Source organism: Rhinichthys klamathensis, unplaced genomic scaffold, assembly GCF_029890125.1.
Source record: "Rhinichthys klamathensis goyatoka isolate OS25496 unplaced genomic scaffold, OSU_Roscu_1.1 h1tg000028l_1, whole genome shotgun sequence".
Classification (NCBI taxonomy): Eukaryota; Metazoa; Chordata; class Actinopteri; order Cypriniformes; family Leuciscidae; genus Rhinichthys; species Rhinichthys klamathensis.
The window spans coordinates 569764-589796 of NW_026606578.1; the positions used below are offsets into that span (position 1 = coordinate 569764).

General features: G+C 39.5%; 2 protein-coding genes across 11 annotated transcripts in view; both read left to right on the top strand.

Moving 5' to 3' along the window:
• Positions 1 to 8715, top strand: part of phldb1a (pleckstrin homology-like domain, family B, member 1a) — a 45010-nt gene extending 36295 nt beyond the window's left edge. For 9 of the 10 annotated variants that reach the window (XM_056244842.1, XM_056244849.1, XM_056244814.1 and 6 more), the window contains 7 exons: positions 27 to 96; positions 252 to 471; positions 1884 to 1974; positions 2329 to 2475; positions 5549 to 5768; positions 6953 to 7038; positions 7339 to 8715. In XM_056244842.1, the coding sequence (XP_056100817.1) occupies positions 27 to 96; positions 252 to 471; positions 1884 to 1974; positions 2329 to 2475; positions 5549 to 5768; positions 6953 to 7038; positions 7339 to 7479 (975 nt within the window). In that variant the 3' untranslated portion in view covers positions 7480 to 8715. The remainder of the gene's footprint in view (positions 1 to 26; positions 97 to 251; positions 472 to 1883; positions 1975 to 2328; positions 2476 to 5548; positions 5769 to 6952; positions 7039 to 7338) is intronic. The other variant, XM_056244824.1, reaches the window with a different exon arrangement.
• Positions 8716 to 13395: 4680 nt separating this feature from the next.
• atf5a (activating transcription factor 5a) lies at positions 13396 to 18327 on the top strand. The gene is made up of 4 exons (XM_056244943.1): positions 13396 to 13993; positions 15603 to 15848; positions 16165 to 17377; positions 17639 to 18327. The coding sequence occupies exons 2-4, from the start codon at positions 15707 to 15709 to the stop codon at positions 17823 to 17825; spliced, it is 1542 nt and encodes a 513-aa protein (XP_056100918.1). The 5' UTR covers positions 13396 to 13993; positions 15603 to 15706; the 3' UTR covers positions 17826 to 18327.
• Positions 18328 to 20033: the final 1706 nt, after the last annotated feature.

Sequence of the window (20033 nt, forward strand, 5' to 3'; positions counted from 1 at the left end):
ATTTATCTTTTCTATTTTATCTTCAGAGTCTCCCAGACCTATCTCCTGCTTATTTGGACTTAGACTCCAGGAGACAGTTAGATCTACAGGGCAGAGGTAGTCCATCACTCACTATTATCAGACTGTAAACAGCGTGTGTTGAATAATTTAATGTTGTTTTGCTAACACAGCTACATGTAACTTAAAGATGGTTGTAGACATACTGTACAGTCCAGTGTTTTTATTGATCTGCTCTGGGTGTTTTTCTCCAGGGCTCTATACATGTGATGATTCCAGAATCAGGCCTACGGATCCTAAACACAGCCAGTGGGGGGCACCACCTTCAGGAATTCCCATGGTACACCACTCCATTCTTCACCACCAAGCACCCCCAGCAGGAGAGTCGACGTATGACACTCTGAGTTTGGAGAGTTCCGACAGCGTGGAGACCAGCGTATCTACCGGCAACAACTCCGCCTGTTCACCTGAAAGGTGAGGTGCAGTTGTCAAGGGAACCCTTCAATCTGCCTCCATTCCCCTGACAACGGGTCACGCTGCCCAATTTCCCCATAAATGTTTTTTCATCCTCCTCCCAGAATAGTTCCTGGGTTGTTTCCATGACAACACATACGTCCATACAAAGAGACATGCTATTCTTCTCATCTTCAAAGTTGGTCTAGTCCCGAGGCAAAACAAGCACAGAATGTCATTTTAAAGTATGTGCTCCTTGGATCCAGGGAAGCTTCAGGTGTTAAGTCAGATGTTGAAGTCATGAAAAGACGTTCTCTTGATGTTGCCCTACTTTTCAGCATCGATAGTCTGGACAAGAATCTTTGACCTTGCATTCTTACATTTCGGTTAGATGTTTCAGCAGTTTTAATTTAAACTCCTACAGCCAACCTCACCCTCGATCAACCTTTTCCTTTGAGATGGTAAAAGAGGCCCACCAAAAAAAGCATAAAGGTCCTCATTTGAAAGTGAAATAGAAAAAAAATCACATCCTCTTCAACCAAGCAAATTAATGTACTTTTTCTTTTTTTAACCTGTGGCGAAAACTTGGTTGTCTAGGACCTAGGCAAGATAAGACATGACCAAGAGTTTAAAAAAACAGCATTATGAAGGTTTAGAAAATAAAAAGTCATATAAAAAGTCATATTACTCACAATAACTATACAACTTTTTAAAATATACATTACCATTCAAAAGTTTGAGGTCAGGGTTTGAGGTTTTTTAACTACAACTTTTATTCAAGAAGGATGCATTAAATTGACCAAAAGTGAGAGTAAATACTCTTAATTTCTTACCAAAAAAAATGTATTTCAAATTAATTCTTTAATGCCACAAAAATATTAATCAGCACAGCTGTTTTCAACATTGATTATAATAATTTGCCATCACAGGAATAAATGACACTTTAGCTAAACTCTGCAGGAAAGGGGGCCCTCAAGGTCCCCTTAAATGGTCCTCAATTTAAAAAATGTAAATATTTTTTTGATTGAAAACAGCTATTTTAAGGTATAACCATATTGCACAAAATTACTGTTTTTACTGTATTTTTGATCAAATAAATGCAGCCTTTGTGAGCTTAAAAAACGTTTTAAAATTTTTTTTAGTAGTGTATATAATGCCGTAAAATTATTAGTAATTATTTATAAAATGTTTTAAATATTATTTTAAGAATCATTTAATAATAATTTGTCAGTAGACGTATTCGATAATTTTAATATAATATTTTTTCATATATTTTTATTGTTGTTGTTATTAAAGTATTTTTTGATATTTATTTAGAAATCAGTATAGTTTCGTTTAAAGCAATGATCTGTCTAGAGTGAGCATTTGGGCCCAATGTCGTCTTCTACCACTGGAAACACCACATCAACCGTAACCGTGTGTTTCTCTCTTAGCAGCAATGGGCTGGCAGGACTGAGGCTGGAGGAGATGGAGAAGATGTTGAAGGAGGCCCAGCAGGAGAAAGCCAGACTGGTGGAGAGTCGAGTGAGTACCATTAAACTTTAATTGTCTGTGAAATATAATCCATCCCACAGCCTGTCTCTCATATAAAAGAGATCTTTTTCATGAATTTAAAAAGGAAGCCCCTGGTCCCTTTGGCATTACTGCATTAAAGATTGTTTCTTACCTACAAAGAGTGATAGACATGAAAGGCTGGATCTTAACAAGCTCTCAGACAGTAATACTCAATCAAACAATCTCTTGCTGAATTATTTTTTCATGCATCCCCAGTCACTCTGCACTGTGTATTTTATGTATTTGTATGTATTTTTCCCTATCGCCTATTAAATTTTCTCACTGTGTCTTAATCTGTCTGTCTGTCTGTCTTGTTTTCGTCAGGAGAGAGAAGTCCAGGCACGAAAGCAGCTGCTGGAGGCCGAGAGGAGGAGGCGAGAGGAGGTAGAGAGGAGGCTGATGGATGAGACTGTGCACAGGCAGAGACTTGTGGAGGAAGAGGTCAAGATGAGAGAGAAACAGTGTTCTCAGGTCAGTGCATCTGGAGAATACCTAAATGAATTGGTCTCAGATCAGCAATAGAGTTATAGAGTCTCCCAGTCTTTTATTAGGCGGACATGAAATCATCACGTTTCCCAGTGAGATAAAAGGGACAATACTAAATAATAAGGCTTCCATTAATAACTCATGAATAAGTATTAATAATAATAATCATAATGCTTTATAGATCAAGAGACCATGTACATTCATATATTTATATATGTGAATGTAAATATAGGTCAGTGATGTGGCACATTTAAGTTATTCATAAATATAATTAAAACTAAGAAGCTTCTTGAATACACCTCTTACATAAAGAGTGTACAAAGCTATTGTGATTTTTAAAATAAATATTATTTAATTACATTTTTTATTATTTAATTTAGATTATTATTCAATACATTTTTTAAAATGAGTCTAGGGGTAACTGTCAAGCAATTGTAAAAAAGATCATTAAAAGTCTTCTTAAAATAAATCTTGGCTAGCTTGTAGCATGGCATAATCTTTTTTATTTTTTTTATTTTGGCTTTTAAAAGTTATATTTTAAAGTGTTAGTTCACTCAAAAATGAAAATTCTGTCATTAATTACTCACCCTCATGTCGTTACAAACCTGTAAGACCTTCGTTCATCTTCAAAACGCATTTTTGATGAAATCCGAGCGCTTTCTGAACCAGCCATAGGCAGCAAACGTCATTGCCACTTTCAAGGCCCAGAAAGGTAGAAAAGACATCGTTAAAATAGTCCATGTGACTACAGTGGTTCAAATGTAATGTTATGAAGCGACGAGTATACTTTTTGTGTCTCACTATTCGTGTAGTAAACGCAGTACAGTGCTTCCGGGTTCCGGGTTCAGAATGCCGGCTCACCATTGGCCAGCTCCTGCATCAGCATTACACGCATGTGTCGTGGCGCTCACATGACCAGCGTCGGCCAACAATTAGCCGGCATTCTGGCGTAGAACCCGGAAGCGCTGTACTGTGCACACAAAAAGGATTCTCGTCGCTTCATAACATTACATTTGAACCACTGTAGTCACATTAACTATTTTAACGATGTTTTTACTACCTTTCTGTGCCTTGAAAGTTGCAATGACGTTGCTGCCTATGGCTGGTTCAGAAAGCTCTCGGATTTCATCAAAAATATCTTAAAGGGCACCTACTATGTCCCTTTTCACAAGATGTAAAATAAGTCTCTGATATCCCCAGAAGTGTGTATGTGAAGTTTTAGCTCAAAATACCCAACAGATCATTTTTACAGCATGTTTAAATTGTCACTTTTTTGGGGCTCAGAAAAACGCACAGTTTCAGTGTGTATCCCTTTAAATGCAAATGAGCTGCTGCTGCCGGGCCAGAGGGCGGAGCCTCATGACCTCGCTCAGAGACAGAACAATCATATCTCACACAGAATGATAATCTTAAAACAGAAACTCTCAGTAGTGTTCATTTCGACCCGGAGTCGTACAATAATCCCCACAGAGCCAGAGAATATATGCTGTATGGAGATAGAACAGGTATAGTCTAGTTTAATTACCGTTAATAACTTATTTTTCATCTTGCTTTTATCCACTATTAGTACAAGCCTGTTGTAGCGGACTGCGTCCGAATGATGGCCAGAAATATTGATGGGTTCAATGAAGTTTATTGTACATCACACAAAAGATGAAGCGCGCATACAAGAAGTGCGCTTTAAAGTCTTATCCATAAACTCTCTCTCTCCCTTTCATTATCATCAACATACACAGCGAAGTACACAAAACACTCGTTACAACTAACAGTAAACAAATATATACACACCTTTTCAGGGGGTGCTTAATAAACTGGTAAACTTGATATCTGTAAAACGACTCGATGAGCTGTCATAAAGTGCGCGCTCTCACTTCCATTTCTGCCGTGATCAGTAACGTTAGGCCTGTCGCTCCGGAGACTGTAAGCTTGATCACGAACAGTTGTACTGATCCCTCCTCGAGTAACAACGAGAGTAAATGAAGACTGCTATGTTCATTCTTACATCTTATAACAAAACACCTCAATAGCTTTAGAAGACATTCTTGTCTACAGCTGCTCCGGCGTAGAAACAATGGTGGACTGTGTCCAGCTCACTCAGGGCGGGTCTACGCTCAAACTGCAGTGTCAATCAACAGTCGCGGGAGGGGCTTGTGCAAAAGTACGTCACATTGCCCCGAATCTGAGAACGTGCTTTTGATTTATGGGGATTAAAAAAAAAAAGCACTGGGTGGATTTTTATCATTATAGGGTGGTTGTGTACACACACTGCCAATACACATTTATGTTCAAACGCCATGTAACAGTGAATTTCGCATAGTAGGTGCCCTTTAATTTGTGTTCTGAAGATGAACGAATGTCTTACGGCATGAGGGTGAGAAATTAATGACAGAATTTTCATTTTAGGTTGAACTAACCCTTTAACTAATAATGTTTAGCATAATATAATGTGTGTATATAAATATGTAACATCAGGTTAGTTATAAATCCGCGTTTGAAACACACGGATGTATACACAGTGGAGCAGCGCCTGCTCTCACTTGTACAGACAGTTTCAATGTCTGCGTACAACTCTGAACACAGCAGTGCGCTTCACCGGTGCCGCTCTGAGGTCAGTGAATGTTTGGATTTGCTCTTTAAAAGTCTTTATGAGGTCACTTGCTCAGCTTGACTGGGCCAGACGGGAGGCATGAATGCACAGAGAGCAGCTCCGCACAGCAGGTGGATGAGAGGAGACACGCAGACAGATGGTGAGAGGGAGACAGCAGAAAGAAGATAAGATGGGAGGGGGTGTAAGGCAGAGGCAAGGAAGGGCAGGGCAGTAGGACAGCAATGTTTTAAACACTGATAAGTGACACAACCAAAACAATGGATTCAACCCGTGATCTTCACCACTGTGTGCATTTTTCTGATACATTTTCCCTGCTTAATTACAGTGATCACAATATCAAATTATCATGCTATATTTCCATTAAATTTATTGTTGTTATGTGTACCTGGACAAGTACATTTTTATGGAAATATTTGAGACAGCAGCTAATCTGAGCTCTACCCTCCTCAGGCTCGGCCAATGACGCGCTACCTACCTATTCGAAAAGAGGAGTTCGACCTGCGTTCTCATGTGGAGTCATCAGGCCACTGCGTGGACACATGTCCGTTTGTCATTGTTACAGAGAAAATGTGCAAGGGTCATCTTGTGAAGATGGGCGGCAAGATCAAATCCTGGAAAAAACGCTGGTTTGTCTTTGATCGGCTTAAAAGGACCTTCTCTTATTACGTAGGTAAGATAATTGTTGTATTTATGCCTGATTAAATGGTCAGCAAATTTGTTTTGTGTTTTTTTTTTTTTTTTAGTTTTTGTGATAAATTTTGAATTTTACTTTTTTTAATTCACAATACAGTTTATATAATTTTGAGACATTTTTCAAAAAGCATACTGTGTATATTTATAAATCTCAATTTATTTCCTGACAAATTGATATAGAAAGTGTAAAGGAGAGCACGTACTTTTTCTGGTGTTGCTTAGTATAAGTCAAAATATATAAGGTGGAAAAAGAAGAAATCTGGAGAGAAAAAAATTTGACGCCACTTACAAAGTGGCAACTTCTGGTGAAACGTTTTATCTCTGTTCGCTCAATTTCCGATCATCTTGTCTTTCTTTTAGATGTTCTCTCTCTCTCTCTCTCTCTCGCACACATACGCTTTGCTCATGTGTGTAGCCTTTTCACCCCCTCACTCCCCATGTTAGTGGTGATGATGATGATGGTGGTGATGATGATGATGAAATAAACTGCAATACTTTCTCTAGCCCAGCGTTTGTGAGGGATGGGGGTGTAGACTTACCCCTGGCTCAGTTCTGAGTAACAATACTGCACTTAACTCTTCAAAAACATGAAACACAAAAACAATTTATCCCATTACTAAGCAGATTTGTATAAGGAACAGAGACGAGCCAAAAAAAAAAAAAGAAACCTTTCAAAAGGGAAAGTAGTCAATCTTAATCGTCAACACTGATGCGAGGGGGCTCACTGGAGGCTGACAAGCTTAAAACAGTGGTTTCAAACCATCAACGTGATAAGAATCGATCCGAAGAGAGATGTTAATTTGCGCTAAGTAGCGAAAAGGAACGTCTGTTATAGGAGCTGTTTACAGTGGGTGGCAGACAGTGTTAAATTGAGACAGACAATGCTTTTAGGTGAATCGCTCTGTGCGCTAGAATTCATTTCTACTTTATGTGCTTGTTTAATCCCTGTGGAAAACCTTTTAAAAAGAATCGTTCATTTTTTATTCCAATATCTAAGTTATTTCTGGCACTTAAAACAAATCACAACAGACTCTTTGTATAATGCAAATGCAATCTCTTCTTAATAAATAATAAACCTGATCTGTAGAATAATTTCATTAAAAAAATCTATACATAGCATTGTTATTTTCCTTAATTTTTTTCCTTATGGTTTGTACTCAGATAAACACGAGACCAAACTGAAGGGTGTCATCTACTTCCAAGCCATAGAGGAGGTGTATTACGATCACCTGCGCAGCGCAACTAAGGTAATGAGTGAACTGATGCCGTGCTTTTTCAACACCTCCTGTTTACCATCAACAAATCAAGCTCCATACTGCTCACACCAACTTTGAGCACACAGTGAAAGTTTAAACAGACAGGCGTCTTTTCATAAAGAGAATTTCTTACAGCAGAAGGCAAAGAGATCAAAGGCGGCTTCATGTTCATGTACATTTCGTCATGCTTGCTTTTTTTCACTTCAGCGACATATGCCTTTTTTTCCTGCCCTGCTGTTCTCCGTCTTCTCACACTTTAATGCATACTGTGTCTTTTTGCTGTCCTTACAGAGTCCAAATCCTTCGCTAACCTTCTGCGTGAAGACTCATGATCGACTTTATTTCATGGTGGCACCGTCTCCAGAGGCCATGCGAATTTGGATGGACGTCATAGTAACGGGTGCCGAGGGCTACACGCAGTTTATGACCTGAGGGAGAGCGGATGCAATTCTCCCTGCAGTGATCTGAGATTTACCAGGATGTGTAACATATCCAGAATTGTGTCAAAACCTTCAGACGGCACTGACTGACTTCTTTGTCATCATGATTAGGGAAGAACTGAATTCAGGCCGGCCTGATGACGATGACATATTATTGTGCAACTAATGCTCAGAATTGATGTTACTAAAAAGAGAAGCTGATATATATATATATATATATATATAGAGAGAGAGAGAGAGAGAGAGAGAGAGAAAGAGAGAGAGGGAGCGCGTTTATCTATGTATTATTGTAATACAGAGACAGTTACAGAGCTTACAGTATTTTATGGCATTTCAAATCAATCATATGCACAGTACTTTTATTTAATAGCTCTATAGTTTTATGGTGCCAAGTCTTCAGGTGTATATACGTCGATGTATTACCAACACTTATCTTTACTTTTAGTTATTTAGGCCCAGTTACATGATTACAATGAGATTAAACTTAATAGCATTTGATAGCTTTCATAATATCTTTTTAGGTGGGGAGGCAGAATTCATATTTTTAATTGCTTTAAAAGATATTTCATATGTTGTCTTTATCTGTATAATATATAATTATATAACTTTTTTGCTGCAAAGATTCTTAAACAAATGGCCCAGGTGCTCAGACATGTAACTAAAAACTATATGCCTGCTGCCTGATTTGTAACTTTATTATACGAGATTATTTGGTAGGGGACCATTGCAGTAAACACTTTTGTTTTCAAGGTCTTGGTACGTTTGTACCAACAGGTTTTGTTTTGCCAAAGCTTCACCCGTGTTGATATGTGTACTCTAATTTGCACATCTTTTATTTCAGGGTTTTTAAAATGTATGGATGTGCCTCTATGATTTATTATCAGATATTTTGTGTATTGTGCTATTCAGATTATTGATATCCTCTTGGACCTCTTCTAAGTCAATGAGAAAAACAGTGTGAACTTTTGATAATTCAGTGTCATAGCACTAACAATGTATTTCTAAATATTAACATTTTTTTCATTTGACATAAATAAGTATTATATACTCTAAGGAAAATAAAAGTCTATAACAAACAATTTTTTCTTGTAGTCACATAGAGCAGGGCTAGTTGTCACACCTTTTACTCCAGTGAATATTTCTCAGGGTTGGTTTATTTTTAAAAATCAATTTTTTATAAACACGTACCTTAAAGTTTTGATTGCAAAATGTTTGCCCATTCCCAGCCCCCAAAAAATTGCAGTTCGTTAAGGATGAGTAGTGGGATGAAATTTAAACACCAAAACAATTGTTACAAAACAAGGTTAAACTTTATTTTAAGGTGTCATTGTTACACTGTAATTATACATTTAAGTACTGAGTAATATTAAGTAACTACAAGTACTTACTATAGGGTTTGGTTTGGTTTAGGGTTAGTTGCAAGTAATAATGCATAATGTATAGTAATTACTATAGTAACTGCATGTAACATTATGTAACAATGACACTGTAAAATAAAGTGTAACCCAAAACAATTCATGGAACATGAAAGAAGCAAACGGTAGCACAAAAAATAAAGAAAAAAATTGTTTTGAACAACAAATATTGTAAATATATAAAATTGTGCTTTGCTGTATAGACGTTTACCTGAATGTATCGCATTGTGTGCGGTTTTTTTTCACTTGTTAACCAAACAGCTGTAACTAAAATATAAAAAGTTTTGAAGAGAAAACTCTTCAACATTTTGTAATTGGACTTTTAACTCAAAACGTTATAGTTATTGCGTTTAACCATTGTGACAACTTCCCTGTGTGATAACTAGCCCCTATCTCCCCTAAGAAATTATGTATATGAGGTTCACAGATAAAAAAAATAACACTATAATCATAGTGGTATAATCGACTTGATCCATGCATTTAACTAAACGAGAAATAGATCTTCTCAAAATATTTCTATTAAAAGTGTTTATATCGTTCACATGACACAAAACCATTATGCTATAAACAGTGCTATATTTGCCTAAAAGAAAAAAAACATAACTGGCAAAACAAATGCATGCATCAGGGAGTCATGTACTGTAAGTAAAGTGAGGGTTCTGTAAAACGGACTCTTCGCTTCAACCGCAGAACACACTTCTTGAGCCAGACATCAGTTACATCTGTAACTATCCGTTAATGGACAGGGAAATTCCCAAGACAGTCCCACAGACACAGTATAAACAATAAAGTTTATAAATGAAAAACAAACGTGTGTGTATTTGTTTTTACTTGGATTTTTTTTTTTTTTTCAAAACACTTCTCATTGCATTTCTCAGGGATAATGTCCGTGGAGAATAAAAAGTAGAGCGCTGGCGAAGCGGTCTGTTGGTTTACCCAATGTGCTCGGTAGAGGGCGCAACTCGTCATGTCTCGCCGCTTCAGCGCGTGTTTTCATGTTCCAGATGCAAGGGCTGGATCTGCGTTCCCCTCTGTGTTCTGCTGAGGCCCCGGGGCCCTGAGCTTGTTTTCCTCTCTGCCTCGCACCCATTCATTACCATAACAGTTAAATGCAACTACAAATGTCATCAGCGTTATTATGATGCCATCTGTCTACACCAGCAGAGGCACCAATTAATTTATCACTTGATGCTAATTCATCTCACTTTAAAATTAAGCAACATAAAAGCAAAAGGAACTAACTCAACGAACATAATAAACGCAAAGAACGGGAGACAACAAATTTAAATAAGGACGACACTTTTAGTTAAAAAATGTAACGTGTAAACAACCTACAAAGACTAATTAAACTATAGCCTATACGATCTTTTGAGTTTCAAAGAGCAGCAGAAGTCGTGTCCCATATCAAAGCAAGAGGGGAAGGTTTGTGCCTTAGAATCATAGGGACTGAGCTGAGATGATCAACTGTTGAGCCGGTGCAGAAGATCAAGTCGGAGACATTTGAGGGGAGCCACTTGGGAATCTAGAGCCCTCCACTTTGAAGCCGTGATCAACCGACCTAATCCAACCATGAGAACCAGCGCGCATCTTCACACAGGAGCTGCGCTCGCGCGCACTCGTTCAAACACACTAGAGCTTTCAATGTTTACACATGTAAACTCACATAGCCTAAACGTAAATAATAACCATTCAAAAATGTAATAATACACAAGGGGCGGGGGAAATTCCAACACAATAACTCCTTGAGTTTGTCCTTGAGTGGCTCGTGTTTAGTTTGAGATGCGAGACGCACCCGAACACAGCGGCGTCCCGCGGGAGGGAGGCGCGCGACAAATGCACTTTCTCAAAATCAAACAACTTTAACGCTGCCACGCGCTCCCTAAGGAACAGTCAGTGAAATGACTGCGGTTAGTTCATGCCACGCAACGCAACATGGGTCATTAGACACATCTTTATCTTGCACGTTTGTTAGGCCTATTCTAAATAGGTTATATGTGTGGGAGGGGGGCGTCAAACCTCTTGAAACCTGTTGAAAGGATATCCCGATTCCCACGATACGGTGCTGCAGTGCAGTGGGAAATGAACAATAGCAATTTTGCTGAGATTTCTACTAGATGACTCCTATTGGGTCTTATAATTTTTTTTAAGTTACAGCAATCGAAACTTGAAACGATTTGATCGCTCGTGCAGGGGAATGAAGAAAAGAGACAACAATGAATACAGAAGGAGATGGTGATGAAATTGTGATGTAACTGTTACTAATGTGTGCTATACATGAACTTGGCATGATGCGTTTGCTCTCTCACCCACTCCTTACTTATTCTCTGACAAACATACAGAATGCCTGAGGGGGGGCTTTAAGAGGCCAAAACAAAGTGAATGAAAGAAATAAACAAACATAAAATCAAAGATTAGTTTTTAATAGTGTTTATCGATAGACAGCACCCTAAAACTGCATCTCACGTTTGAATGAGCTAATTGTTTCACATATGGACAGTTGGATTTATGGAGAGGAACAGATTTATCACTCCAACCAGCGCTCTTAATCCTCAAAAAAGCTGTGATTAATTAACGCCACGGCCTGGACCTACATCTCTTGCAACATCAGCTATTTAAGGTGCGGGAAAAAATCTCAATACAAACAGAAACTCAAAGTATGATGGCCCAACAGCACTGGGGCTGTCTGTGGCTAAGTTGCCCGTGTGTGTGTGTGTGTGTGTGTGTGTGTGTGTGTGTGTACTGCTGACTTTCTCTCACGCTTTGCGCAAACAGGGCGCCCCCACGGACCAATTAAGACACGGCGAGTTGGGAGAGTCAGCGCTTTCCTGGGAGAGATCCCACACTTCAACAACCATTATTATCTCAGTCTCTTCAACGTTACGACTGCGGTCACGAAGATTGCATCAGGCCTCACTTCTACAACTGCGAGGCTGAGCCGACTCACAAGAGGAATTACAGTATCACAGTACCTTCAGAAGCCCCTCTTTGATCCCGTCGCTCTCTGACTGCTCCTCGAGAAAGCAGGTGTCATCTCGGTTCATGCAGGGCTATTAAGTGTAAATAAAATCAATTTCTCCTCAGTCGAGGAAGACGTAACATTCTGCTAAAGCTACGGCATATTCCTTCTGGCAGTTTTACACTTTCCTCTGTCTGTTCAGGTTTCCCATATTTTGGCAAGATGATTGGGGCTTTTCAATTTTATTACATATCATCATAAACACAATATTTCTGACGACTCAACTTGTGTCATTTGTGGCGACTATGGACTGAAGAGCGCGTATTAATTATGACGAAAAAGTCATTTCAATGAAAAAGGCTAAGCCTTGACACTTGTTGCAGTTGTGTTTGTTAAAGACTGAAGTTACTTTGCAGGGAATGTCGTTTTTACTCAACAGAGACAAAACTGGGAAAACACGGGCCGAAAGGGGGAGCGAGAGCACGCTCGTTGCAAATCCCATGGCAACAGCAACCAGAAAACATGTCTAAAATAGGGGGCAGTGTTCGCTATTACTATAGCAACAGGAAGACATAGCTCCTTCAATCAGCTTTAGGATTTGCTGAGGGGGGAAAACAAAGCTTGATTCTATGAAAAACCGTTATTAACGGGAATTAAGTTTGCGAGTTTGAGGGTAATTTGTCTCGTCTCTGTGGCCGCGCATGACTTAAATGAAGCTCAGCATAATGTGGCGCCGGTCCTTCTGAAGTTGAAACTGAATGATCAAAAGATGGCAAACAATGAATGAAACTTTCTTTCTCCCGCTAGATAGGGTTTGAGTTTTGCTCGATCGCAGAGTTCAACTTGCGCTTTTCCCAATGGCAGTTATGCAGACGCTGAAGAGGAAATAATGACGTTAAAGACGCCACCTGTTACACACACTACATTAGAATGTAAATAGTGTTAATTTAAAAGAAAATGAATGTTTTTAAATCTCTTCACAGTAACTACGATGTCAGTTAATTAAGGGAACATGTAAACACGTAACGTTAAATAAGCTATCAGCTTTATAAATAATAATAATAATAAACCTGAACATAAGCCTATTTGCGCTAATTGTCCACACACCAAGTCAGTCGACATGTAGATTCACCCTACAGTTGAAATGAACTTACAGAACTTAGGCTACAACTCAACTGAACCGCTAAATACAGCGTTCAAAGTTAAGTGGGAACCGTCCAAAACGCGTATCAGCAAATGCCACAACAAATGTTACAATGTTTTGTCAGTAAAGTTCCGTAAACTGCCCTTCCGCGACATGAAAGTTTAACCACTTTCAGAATTTGCTCTCGGGATGTTTACGTGAAACATGTGCACGGAGAGTGGAAAACCGAAGACCACTGGGAAGCAACGTCTCTCTAGCGGGAGCCAATAAGGGAAGACAACAGTTCCTCTCCAGCCAATCGCTGCACGACAGGTTCAGTCCGTCCAGCGAATCTACTTGCAGCTTGAAGCGCTGATGCAACTAAGCTGCAACAACAGCCACGTATCTCCTGGGTAGCAGAAAGTGTTCTTCCTCGCTAGAAGAAATCAAGTAGTCCCCGTGAAACAATACATATTTGAACGGCAGTGTATGCTATGCGTGATATGATATGAATTTTTCATGCATAACCAGATACTGCAACTGTATGATAATCATCCAAACTCTTGTGAACAGCCGCTTTCATCACATATTCTTCTCTCAGAGCTTTACAACCGTAGTATGTTCAAGTTGAGGACATGCCAACGGGATTTTGTGTTTTCTCGGAAGTTGTTGAGAAAGTGAGTCCTAAATCTTGTGGGTGTTTTCACCGGCACGAAGTGTGAAAATTATCTCGACCAATACATCCATAGGGCGGAGGAATCTATAGCACTGGGGGCTGACCGACCGCGTGACGCAGCTGGTTGCTAGGTGTGGGTGACCTGATGCATTGACTCAATTAGCCGATTCTCAGTCATCAACTCCATCACAACAAAGCAAGACCAACAGCACTTCAGTCCTAGACACTCCGGAGGAGACATGGCTTTTTAATTTAGTAAAGTCTTCGATCCTAAAGAAACGCCGTGCTTTGCACTTGCAACGCACCCCAAACCCACAACATTTAAGCAAGAATGGAGTAAGTACAACTTATTACTTTACTGCTTTTTGTCAGACATTTGTTGTTTTGTCTCTTGGCTTGCACTTTTTGGGTGTATTGCTTTTGTTTAACTGTTGTCAAGCATGTTGTCACACTTGTAACAGCGCTTCAGGCGATGTTTTATGCACATTGCTGTCTTATTAGAAAAGTTTCAGAAACTCACTTTAGCTGTATTAATCGTTGCTACACAGTTTTGCAACTTTAGGAGTGATCACACAATAATCAGTTTGACCTATTTAATTAGCATGTTCACATGTTGAATTTATTTTGAGACACAATCCATTATTTTACGCACTTTGAAGTGATACTTGTTTGTTGAACATCGTGTCTGAGGGGTTTATAGAGTGATTATCAATATTATACAGATGCATTACCTGTTTATTTAAACAATAGTTATCAGGGCTACACAGGTTCTTCTGCCATTATGTCTTAGCAAAAGTTGTTCTTTTGTCCATTTGCGTCATCCATATCTGCCACATTATTGTATTTCATGTTGCATGCAGCAGATGTTGTTTTTCTTTTCTTAGAAATTGCCTTTGAGAAAAAGCATGAGTCGTTTTCAAAGCTTTCACGAAGATTTGCTATCTTTGGTTTCGCATTACGTCATAGATTGTAACCCACGTGCTGGCCAAGTTCAGACATCCAGTTCAGAGGAGTCTGCATCGTATGCATCTGCCATACTGCTAGAAAGAATAACTTTTTTAATACTTGATTTCAAAAGAAAAGGCTTTGTTTTGCTATTTGCCATTTTATTCAGAGTTGTCTCTAATGATTCTGTCAGCATAAAATGTTGTCCTGTGTCTGACCTTAGACTGTAAACAAACTGGACGTCAGTGTAGGTGCAAAGGTTATTGGGGCGTTTGGAGGTACTACCTTAGGTTGCATCATACAAACAAAAGATAGTGGCGATAACTTATAGAAATATGCACTATCTATCTATCTATCTATCTATCTATCTATCTATCTATCTATCTATCTATCTATCTATCTATCTCTCTATCTATCTATATAGATATATAGATAAAGAAACGGTTTAAAAGTTCTTGGTATTGTGATTTATTATTGGCATGATCCAAAATATGATCTGAAGAAGTTTTACATTTGTGTGTGTGTTGTGTATTTAGGCTGCTAATAAATTTCCCACAAGTAGAGCATTCGCCTGCTTCTCTAGGATCTCAGTAGAACTCCCCTAAGTGGGCACAAGGGACTTTGATGGATGGAAGAGTGGTAGTTTTCTAAATTGGTCCCTCGCTAATCACCAGTGTGTCTTAGCTGATGCTTTAGGAATATTGGGGGGTTATGGTTATTTTACTCAGTTTACACTGCATCTCTCATTGTTAACAACCTAAAAATATGAATTCATGGTGAGTTGGAGATATTTTTAGATATTTTAGAAGAGACAGGATAAGTTTAGAATGGAAAGTCCCACCAAATAGGACATAATGATTTTTTTTCTCCTCCATCCTACTTTAGCAACTAAAGAATTATGTTGGTGTGATAGTGTCTTCTCAATACCAGATAGACCGAAACCTCCATAGACAATGCGTTTTAACACGCCGTCCCTCATCATATTTTCCCTCTTTTTTAGGTTTCATAATGCTCACCCAGCCCTATTTTCTGTGGCTCAACTCTCAAACTTCACTATCGTGCACTGTAAGCTCGGACATTTGAATCGTAGGATCAACGGACAGGATGATGACAATGTCAGCACCTATTTGGAAGACTCTACTCGTCTGCCCGGCAGACCCCCTCACTCTCTCTCACCCACAGGCTAACCACAGCCAATCGGAGGGGCGCAGAGGGGAGGGGCCAGAGGAGAACCAGCACTTAATTGGTGAGTTGCAGTGAATACAGTTTTTTATTTTTCCCAGTTTCAGGTGGGCACCGCACTGCAGCACATTTCGTTCTCCTTGAACAGTGAGTAAAACTACCAACGTGGATCTATTTTATATTATTTGTGATGACGTGTTAGTTTAATGCTGCCATTCACATTTGGATTTAGTAAGCGCATTGAGATGTAATTCGATTTTTTTTTTTTTTTACGTGTTGTTAAAATACTGCCGGTATAGTTGTTTATTTGGTTTAAATAATTGTGCTACATTAAATCTCTAGGCCAGTGATTAACATGTTGAACTCTGTTTTCCCCATAGGTGATGGTCTTAGTGACTGGATGACGGAAGAAGTAGATTTCTCCTCTTACCTCCCAACCCCTCACTCCTCTCCCTCCCCCAATGCATCCCTTCCCCCCTCGCCCCTCCAGCATGACATCCAGGTGCCCTCAGATTTGGAGGTCATGACCTCTCTGCTGCAAGAGGAGCTTGCTCAGCTGGAGGATTACTTCTTGTCTGACCCACTCCCAGAAAAAGCCTCCAAACTGGGCAAATGCGACAAGGGTCCAACGGCAGTTGGTCCACCGTCGTATTACCAGTTGCCCTACGCATCATATTCTACTTCCAACCAATCCGAATCCAGCCCTCTACTTGTTACCCTGGCAACTGGGGAACTTGACTTGCTGAGCTTTTGTGGGGGTCCCATTGGCCGTACCAAGATTCCTAGACATGCCCCTTACAGTTGCAGCCGCCCCAACAGCAACGTCTGCAGCCGCAAGAGGGTTCCCGATGGGGTGAGGGTGGGTGACAGCTACGAGAGTAGCATCTGGAGTTCCAAAGGAAATTCCTCAGGTAACTCAGCTGTTGCGCCTGGTGGGAGCTACAGCTGTGCGGAAGATGAACGGGTGGTAGGCAAAGGCTACTGCCTAGGCAGTGCAGTGGAGATCAGGAGGTGCGCCATTTTACCCAAAGAGGAGAAGAACTGCCGCTACACGGAAGAGGCCGGCGGTGCGAGCAAAGCCGGTGGCGGCGGGTACAACTTTAGCGGACCCGTTCAAATTCCCCACAAGAAAGACGAAATGATGATGTATGGTGTCAGAGAAGTCAATTTAAGCGGCATAGGAGGAAGCGCAGAGATGGAGATGATGGGCGAAGTGAAGAATGGTGCTAGCGACGAGAAGGCCGACATCCCCTGGAAGTCCGAACCCAATGAAAGCTCTTTCATCCAAAGTACATCCCAAGAAGAGGCCTACCACAGCTTCCTCGGGGCCATCAGTGACCCAGTAAAGGCGGAGAGCGTAGAGATTCACCGGCAACATAACTTCCACTGCAGCTTTCTTGAAGGCCAAGGCCCCGACTGCCTGAGCGGTGACCGCCACGGACCTGAAATGGGGTCCCCGTGTGCCAGAGGAGTCTGTGTGCTGAAAGACGACCCCTGCATTGTGAAACCAGACCTTGAGGAGCCACTAATCGAAGGGAACCACGGTCAACGCAAACAGAAGAAGAGAGACCAGAACAAGACTGCAGCTCACAGGTATAGTATTTTCAGTCATAATGATCTCAAATGTATTCTACATGAGCAAATATAGAAAAGTTGGTGGCTTTTTGAAGTGACACTTAGTTGTGAAAGTACAAAATCCTTAACAGAATTGTATTATGCTTCAGACTACAATGCCTGCGAACATTACAATGTAGCTGCTTGTGGGATTTAAAAAAAGCCCACAATTACGTATGTAAGTAAACAGGAAAAGTGTGACAATTTCTGACTTTCCTCTGTATTAATCATTTTGAACAGGTATCGTCAAAGGAAGCGAGCAGAGTTGGACACGTTGGAGGAACAGCTTCATGGTCTGGAGGGTAGAAACCGTGAGCTACGGGACAAGGCAGAATCGGTGGAACGGGAGATCCAGTACGTGAAAGACCTCCTGATTGAGGTGTACAAGGCCCGCAGCCAACGCCTCAAGCAGGAAACCAGCGCCTGACCAAAAGCTCGACCACCTGACGATGGTCCTGCAAGTAGAATTGTAAGCAGTCTGATAGGCAATGGAGATTTGAGTTGGAATGTTTTCTGACTGAATGTTTTTAGGATGTGGTGGAGGTTGTACTATTGCACGTTACTCAATCATTTCATTTTCGTTACAAACTGACAAAGTCCATTAACAGCTGCAGCATAGACATCCACTTTCTCAGAAATAACTCCAAATCAGTTAATATGCACTGTGATTATGTCTTTGACTGTAATGACAGCCGTTTTTTCTTTTCTCTTGCTTTTCTCAAGAGTGGCTAGACGACTCATCCTCTCGGTTTCATGAATGAGCTTTAACAACAGAGCATTTACGATTGACAGAAATAAACACAGAATAACGCAAGATAGACTTGAACGCATCTTCATTTATTTAGAAAAGGCTGTAAGGTAATATCACAAGTTCCGCATATGACCTGCATTGATCTTAATTTATACAGAGTTTTTTTGTTAAATGTATTTATTAGCAGTTTCAACATTTATGGTACTATACTAATGATGCACAATTAGTACAACATTGGTAGTTCCTTTTTTTCCTTTATATTATCCTTTTTTTCCGTATATTAAATAAGGAATGAGCACTGATATTAAAAGCAATCTGTTTCTTATATATTGAGTTTCAGGGGAAGCACTTATCAAAACGAATTTCCCTCAGGAATAATGAACCTGAAGATGTGTTTTTGAATTCCCAATTTTAGATTAGTCCTGCAGCTCAGGTATATACGATTTATGTCCAAAGTCATGGAGGTATGTCAGTTTGTAACTGCTGAAGATATGGCACTGCCTAATAATGTTATGTGTGTTGATTTCTTGTATTTTGATTCTTGCATGCAGAAGATTTCATGGCTCTTTACAAAGAACGTTTGTTTTTCTTTCATCTGAATGACATGTTACTGCAAAAGTCTTTCTTGCTTAAGAAGCCCAATTTTATATTCTCTTGGCTAACACATTTCATTAGAGATGAATGAGTTGCATTTGATTCACAAACTACTGTTTGGCTCAATGTCTCTGCTGTTATTGCGACTACAATCAGGGTTTGTGATTTTTATAAAGCTTGTTTGCTCTAATGTACAAGTGTGTGTTGGGGGACAGAAAGTAAAATCTTTGTAGTGATACAGCTTTTTTTTTTATATAATCACTGAAATGATTGTGGTGGCGTTAGAATTGCAGACTTCCCAGCGTCTTAGCAATATTTCATCAACAATGTAAATGACTCAAGTTATGAATTTTTTGCAATTGCGATCATACACAATCCTTGACAAATGTTATGATTTTCATGTTTACAATTTAGTCAATTTCAGGAGTTTATTCTGGTAAACCTGTTTAGGGACTGATTTTCTACTTGCTCAAATAGGAGACATGCATTTATCATAATTACAACAATAACGAAAAGAAATCAACTGCAAATCAGGCTTTGATTAGTTACTCTTTATTCTTCCTATTTATTCCTTTGAGGGCATTTTTACCGAAGTGTCGTGTGTACCTTAATACTAAGTAGCAATATTACAAATATCATTTAAGTCCTCTAAGCAACCTAGATACTGAGAGAGCATAGCATATCGAAATATGCTTTCCTTGGCGGTATACAATCATGTTTATGAAATATAGCTAATTATGCGCTGTGTTATACGGTCATTTTGTGAAGTTGAGATTTTTTTTACAACCCAAAATTAAGGCACAAGATTTCCAAGAGTTTACACCAGCTATAATACTAAGACTAGTCATTTTGTACCAGGCATTTCGATGTATCGTCTCCGATTAATTCTTTGTGTTTCCTGTTATTCCATTGAATTCAAATAAAGTGATTTATGTCAGCAACTTTGCATGTTGGCGATGATGGCTTCATAAGAGATTTTTTAGAGCTTAATATGTAGATCTTGAGTTTAACGGATAAACGGAGTTGATCCCTTGTTTGGCCGGAAAATTGTTAACAGCTCTGCAAACCATGGAGTAGAGCTATTCCCATAGCCTCACTAATGCACGATGTGGAGGGAAAAGAAACTCAAATGACATAGAAAACTCATAGACAGTGTCAGTTACTTGTGTGTGTGTGTGTGTGTGAGAGTAAGAGAGAGAGAAGGAGAAAAAAATAGCCTAGTACAATTCTAATAGCAACATAGGATGTCTAAAATATTTACTTTTTTATTTTTATTATTAACCGTAGTGT